Source organism: Nanorana parkeri, unplaced genomic scaffold (assembly GCF_000935625.1).
Source record: "Nanorana parkeri isolate BGI_ZX_2015 unplaced genomic scaffold, ASM93562v1 scaffold18, whole genome shotgun sequence".
NCBI classification, from domain to species: domain Eukaryota; kingdom Metazoa; phylum Chordata; class Amphibia; order Anura; family Dicroglossidae; genus Nanorana; species Nanorana parkeri.
This window is the reverse complement of record NW_017306286.1, coordinates 601,195-608,354: the sequence shown is the minus strand read 5'-3', so window position 1 is coordinate 608,354 and position 7,160 is coordinate 601,195. Positions and strand designations below refer to the sequence as shown.

At 40.9% G+C, this 7,160-nt stretch overlaps 1 protein-coding gene across 2 annotated transcripts in view; it reads left to right on the top strand.

The window, feature by feature from the left end:
• SDSL (serine dehydratase like) overlaps positions 1–6,912 on the top strand; it is a 39,236-nt gene extending 32,324 nt beyond the window's left edge. For both annotated transcript variants that reach the window (XM_018560585.1, XM_018560577.1), the window contains exons 6-8: positions 1,467–1,697; positions 3,235–3,359; positions 6,125–6,912. In XM_018560585.1, the coding sequence (XP_018416087.1) occupies positions 1,467–1,697; positions 3,235–3,359; positions 6,125–6,318 (550 nt within the window). In that variant the 3' untranslated portion in view covers positions 6,319–6,912. The remainder of the gene's footprint in view (positions 1–1,466; positions 1,698–3,234; positions 3,360–6,124) is intronic.
• Positions 6,913–7,160: the final 248 nt, after the last annotated feature.

The window sequence follows — 7,160 nt, the reverse complement described above, 5'->3', positions numbered from 1 at the left end:
ACGGCGGTCGGCGGCTCAGATATTAGAGTAAAAAAAAAAAAAGACAGCAGGGAAAGGTTTACTCTGCCAGATCGAGCAGAGTAAACCTTCCTGGGAGAAAATATTTTTCTCCCGGGTGGCCGGGAGCCCCTATCTTATAGCAGGAGACTCTCGGAATGTCCGGGAGAGTTGGGATGTCTGGAACAATTGTTGTTTTCTCATATAAACATTTATGTTTATCATTTTTATTATCCTAGTTTTTCAGCTAAACTAAACTAATTTTGTTTATACAATTTTAAGGGAATATTCAATGCAAAATGTCCAATATAACCAGTTTTTGTACACTTTCTCATCTGGCCTAAATGTAGTCTGGTCCATTATCTGAGCATTTCACCAACATCTCACTGTAGCAGGGTGACTTCTATGGTTTCTTTCTTCCATACTGAGCAGAGCTTCATATAACAGACCCTCTGATCTTGATCTGCTCCAGCTGCTACAGAACAACTCTCTCTTGAACATCTCTATCTGATTGCATTTATCTGACACAATAGAAACACAAGAAATCAGGTTTGGATATTAACCATATTGGATGTACTCACAACAAGTATGAAAGATCTGCCTCAAAGTGATATTAAATTCAATTTTTTTTAGCTATTTCAAATGCTGATTAAATCACTTACAATGGATGCTGCTCCTTGATGTATTCAAGTTTTAGTTTCCTGCAGAATCAGCTGGTCCTCTGAGCTGACTCCTTTCCCTTGCAGAGACCTATGTAGCCACCCTTGTGTGTGCTAGTAAGCTGTGTGCATCTCTGAAAACACACAGACACAGCAAGGCAAGCTACTCCTCCCTGCTCCTCCTCCCTTCCCTCTCCCCTCTCCAAGCTAGTAGGTGAACAGCTGCTAGAGACTGTGCTCACCCTTGTGAACGGATACTGGACAGGAAGTTCAGGGAAGCAGAGCTGAGAGGGTTGGAGTCAGCTGTTCAGGAACATGATGATTGTAGGAGCTTGGGCAAACATTTTAAAGGAATACTTTGCTGGGCAATGTGTGTTGGTTTGATCTGGATTCATTATTGAAAAAGTGTGAGAATTAAACACTACTTTAAGGACCTGCTTTTTTGTTGTTTCGAGTTCTGTTCGGCCAACAAGGTTATGGAGCCATGGTGTACACATTGCAAGGTGGACGTTCCAGCCAGCCTCCCTAGAGGCACCAGTGATTTGAATTAAAGTACCTTCACAATAGTTTATTGATTTAGCTCAGGAGCTTCTAACAGAGAGGTAGAGAAATGACTGGGAGGAGAGTGATTTGTACTTACTGTATTGGGCCATGACAGAGAATTTGATATAATCCGTATAACTACAAATAAAGTTTTATATGGCTTTACACTTTCCATTTGTTTTCAATGTTAGAAAATCTTGTTTTCTTGCAGATTGATTTTATGTGTTGCTTTCTGAATACTGCTACACAATTGTCTACCTTTTATAGGGAAGGTCACTCTAGTCTGGTGCTAGAACTGAAAGCAGCTTTGGGGAATCAGAAGCCAGGAGCTCTTGTGGTTTCAGTAGGGGGTGGAGGTCTCCTTGCTGGAATAGTAGAAGGACTTACCAGAGTTGGGTGGTCTGATGTGCCCATCATTGCCATGGAAACAATGGGAGCCCACTGTCTGAATGCAGCCCTTGAAGCTGGAAAGCCAGTGACTTTACCTGACATTACCAGGTAAGACTTTTAGAGGACATGCTTGATAACTGACATTAATGTGATCCATCCAGATGTACAAATGTTTTTTTTTAATGAACTTGGAAATTCAAATTAGGATCCTAATAAAAACAAATTAAAGGTCATTGACCCCTTCTGAGTAACTACAAGATGTCACTCTTGGAACCTGATATTTGGCCTCCGCTATTCACAAATACTGTTGTAAAAGCAGGGGTGTAACTAGAAATCACACAGCCCCGTAGTGGCTGTGTGGGTGGCTTTGGTGGTAGTTCCGCTACTGTGTAATAGGATTTACTTACACTCAGACATCCCAACCTGCAAAAACTCTTTTCAGGGAGGTGCCCTCTCCCCCACCCCAGACTAAGTGTTTACACACGCTACAGCTAATGAAAATATACAGTAAGTTCCCTATTTACAATAAGAATAAAAAATCAGATTAAAAAAAAAAAACAGATAGCAGGGGAATGAGTAGCTAGGCTGCTAATGGCCATTTCAAATTGCAATAGCCAATAGCAGGCTGGCTTTTGCACCCTCCCACTGCTGCTGTCAATCAGCAGAGGAGAAAGTGAAGTAGAACTTCAGGACATACGGTGACCCAGATGTCAGAGCACGTGGGGATCATCAACATTCCTAATTATTATACTTTAAATAATGAGCATGCAGCCCTGTAATGAAATAGCATCTACAATGACAGAAATATGTTAATATAAACTGCAAAGTATTCTAGACTATATCGGCAGGTAGTGGAAGACTGAAGAAACTATATACACTTTAGATACGCTCTATATTCTGTGAATGGCATAGATAATTTCCAACTACTTTTTCTATCCTCATAGCAGTGACCAAATGGACATGGTTTATAGAGATGTAAGAAACAAGACTGCCTGCCTGTCACTAGACCACAAAGCACCTGTAATTATAGCCCCCATTGAAGCAGCAATTCAGTAGGGTTATTAAGACTTAGTAGGTGCCTGACAACTACATGCTTCCTTCAAGACCAATTAACTCTGACAGTGTGACACTTGTGAAGTGAGAGCGGTCTCTTTAACCCACATTATCTTCCACATGAGAAGGTTGGAAGCAACTTGTGATTTATCCAAATGGTGGATGTGTCTTTTTCATGTATTTTTTTAAAAACTTGTTTTTATTAAAAACGTGAACAATAAATGCAGACAAACTAGAGGAACATTCCCCTAAAGATGAGTAGGACAGACAAATGGGGGTAGGAGGAAGAAGAGAGGGAGGTGAACATAACACAAATCAGTATCTTTTGTAACAGCATTATGGACACCAGTTGAGTCTATGAAGAAAAATTTGCATTGATTTCTAGTTGGTGGCAAGGAGACTGATGCCATAATGGTATGAAAACGATTTAAGAGTAAGTAACATAGCCTAAAGCATTAAGGTGTGTGCAGTATAATATTCTAGGTGATTGTATCTAATACATTTTCAACTTTAGGTAAATGTAATTTGGCAGTGGAAAGGGATCGTCCAAACTGCAGTCCTAAATCTAAAGTTTAAAAAAAATATTTTACAGCATTGCCAAGTGCCTAGGTGCAAAAACAGTATGTGATCGAGCTCTGGAGTGTGCAAGAAAATACAAAGTTATTTCTGTGGCTGTGGATGATGTGGAGGCAGTACGAGCCATAGAGATGTTTGTGGGTATGTAGAAAAGTGGATAATGATTTGACATCTTTCTTGTTCTTATGATTGTCTTCATCGGTCATGTGATAGCATACTAGTGGTGACAGGTTCTCTTTAAGGTGACATTAGGGGTCAATTAACTTTCCCTCCAAAGAAGCTATTGGAGCGCAGATTGCACTCTAAAAGCTACTTCCCCGGCCTCTGCAGCTGGGAAATAACAGCTGAGGGAACGGAAGTGATGCAATTACGTTGCTTCTGGCCCCATTCAGCGGGGAAGAGATTGGCAAATGGATGTTTGGTGGTTGTCCTTCCCAGCCTCCTGACAACACCAGTGATGCTGGGTCCGGGCCCGCAGGAGGGGCAGCAGAGCCAGGAAAGCAAGGGAGAGGGGGGGCACTACAACGGCCCCTGGAAGCGATCTGAATGCAGGTCAGCCACCAGAATCGCTTCCAGTGTAAAGCTGACAGTCTGCTTTACACAGTCCCATTTCCAGCTACAAATGACATCAAAAGGGTTAATCCTCAGGCTGCAACAATGATGTCAGATGATCTGAATGACATCTGCGTTTACTGCGCAAGCATAAAATGCTCACGTAAGTGAATGTAATGTCATTCAAATTTTATATTCAATAGGTTTTTATTTGGGTATTTTCAGTTATACAAAGGAATAAAGAGTATCTAACAACAAAGAAAGTCCGGGTAGGACCAACAGATCGAAAAATAAGAAGCAGGTAAAGGTATTAGTACTGTACTGATAGAGCGTGCATAACTCCATCATGTCATAAATAATTTTAGCGATTGCAAACCTGTGAAAAAGTCGCCTGCATGCTATTTTCTGCAGTCATCAACCCAACCTAATCTTACCTCGATGTTATGCTTACAGTTTACACAAATACTGTAGATGCTGTGTTGTAAAAAATTACAGGATTTTTTAAACTATTTAATCCCAATAAAAAACAGTGAAATAAAATATATATGTATTCACATTTACTACCAAACTAAAGCCCTATCTGTTCCATTAAAGAAAACGATTTATAATACATTAGGGCAGGCTACAAAACTTAAGATATAACTTGGGGAACCGAGACATTGCTAAAATGAAAAAAACTTTGGGACTTGGGGATTTAGGAAGAAATAGTCCTGGGAACTCAAGTGACTATAGGACACGCCAAAGCACCTTACACTCAACTTCACAGGGCTCCTCCACCACTCTTTCTTCTGTTCTGGTGTGTGTCTACATGTGATCTCCACCCATGATGCAGTGCTAGGCTAAAGCATTGGCACATTATGGAGGGAGTGACACACCGGCTATGCTCTGACACCAGACCACACTCAATATGTTGAATGGGAAGTCATAGATGAAGGAGCAGTGGGAGAGCACTGGGAAGGTGAGTAAAAGGTCGGTTAGTGAGTTGGCTTTAAAAAAAACCCTGTCACTTTGTTCTGAATTGGCAAGATGACAGCATCTTTACCACAGTAACATCTGTGGATCTGGTTAAGATAAATGTATCAATATTACTTATTACTTTAGTGCTCCCTGTGCACATATATTCATTTGCAAAGTTCTACTTTTAGCTCATGCATGATTCTAGCCACTGCATCCTTCTCTGCAATCTTCCAAACGGAAAGAAAATCATTATAGAGTTACGTGGGCTCAAGTAGTATGGGAAGATTGTAAAATATCATGCTAGGACTAGCATGTTACAGCTAAATATCCTTGGATCAGGGACACACTGACATTTATCTGTACTTGTTACAAAGGTTGCCCCGATAAGGTTTTTGAAGAGCAATCATGGTTACTAAACTACATCATTCAATTAGAAATTAACTTTCAGAAGCCTTGTATATCTGGCTATACTTTCTAATGGTGCTGCTCTTTTTAGAAGGTTATTAGACTTAAAGTGACATTAAACCCTCAGATTTTTTAACATAAACCAATACTGTAATGTGTGCCTTACTGTAATCCATGGTTGTTTCCCGTCTCTTTGCTGCTCTTCCTTTTAAATCTGTATCTGTTCTCATGCTGGGCAGAACTTCTGTTTTGCAGCAGACTGCATTGCCTCTGAAATGGATACATGGTGTCTGTGTATAGGTTCACAACCTGAGCCAGCACTACAGGAAGAGGCACTCAGCTGCAAAGGGAAGTTCTCCCCCAGCATGAGAAGAGATACAGATTTAAAAGGAAGAGCAGCAAAGAGAAGGGAAACTACCATGGATTACAGTTAGGCACACATTACAGTATTGGTTTATGTTAAAAAATCTGAGGGTTGAATGTCACTTTAAAGGATATTGAAACCCCTTCAAGGGTTTTTGCATATATTTACTGCTAGCAAGCAGTAGATATATGCAAAAACATAACAAAAAGTTACGAAAAACGTTTAAACTTACCTGTGCCTCTGCCGCACACTCCCGTTCGAAGATCTGAAGAATCTCGGATGGCCGCAAAGGATCATGGGGTGGGCACATGCGCAGTACAGATCTTCGGCCGGGGGACGAGGAGAGACACTAGATAAGTCAATGGAGGCAGCGTGCACCCGCACAGACTCCGTGGAACAGGAAGTGCCAGGAAGAGATAGGAGTCAGAGCTGGATCAGAGACCAGCACCAGTCCTGGAGGGACTCCTGAAAACTACAGGAAAGAAGAAGATGATCGGATCAAGAGGCATAATTTAAGGTAAGTCCTTACACTAGCATGGGGGGTATCCTTTAATGTCACTTTAAGCCATGCTGTATATTTTGTTTCACTCCGCTACTTCTGTCCCTCATTAATTTTTTTTTCTTCCAGATGATGAACGGATGCTGGTGGAGGCTGCATGTGGAGCTGCTCTTGCTGCTGTATATTCAGGACACATCCAGCAGCTGCAACAAGAGGGCAAGTTAGAACAGCTACAAGGACCATTGATAATGATAGTATGCGGGGGAAGTTCAATCAGTCTCTCTGAGCTTAAGAACTTTAAATCCCAACTGGGAATGGTCTAATCCTTCCAAATAAAATGATTTGAACCAGTGTCTGTTTTGCAAGAACAGTTGCTTGGAATGTTTTAGCAGACTGGCAATACTTAGTTTGTGCACAAGAGGGAGTCAAGCCACAAATAAACACTGTCGATAATATGAGAACAAAACGTTTGCAAGATTTCTATTAACCTCTGACCTCATTTCGAGCTATTGATCAATAGAACGCTCTCGTATTTTTTTCTATACCTTCTGGACTTTTCATTTCTCCTCTCCCTGACTTGCCAGTTTTCCCCAGCACCAGTCTTTCTGTCTCTCCTCTTGCTTGCCTTGATAAATTTCCTTCCAGCATGAGTCCCCGTGCAGATTCTCTTTGGGATCAGACCCCTATAAATCATAACTCTCCAGCCAATATCTTATGTAAAAAGGTTCCTCAGGGCTGGGAAATCCTATTACCAGAAGCACCATTAATTATGGCAAGTCAGCTTTCCCTCCAGCTGTAATATGTTATCTGCAAACCCTGTAGTCCAGTCTCTGGCCTTCCCCACTGCAAGTGCTGGAGGGGATGCAGAGAACACGTTGGAGAAAATCAATGCAAAGCCACCAATGTACACTATCTATCTATCTGATAGATAGATAGATAGATAGATAGATAGATAGATAGATAGATCTTACAACCGCATCGGCTAAATCTGAAAATCAAAATTTAAATATAACTGGGTCAACACATCTGTTTGTTTGTATATACATTACCTGTAGAATCTTGGAATACCTAATACTAATCATTGGCTTGGACCTTTCCCTGTGGATTGTTACTATCATGCTTGATGAAAATAGCTGATGGTGTAATCATATTATTATAAATGATA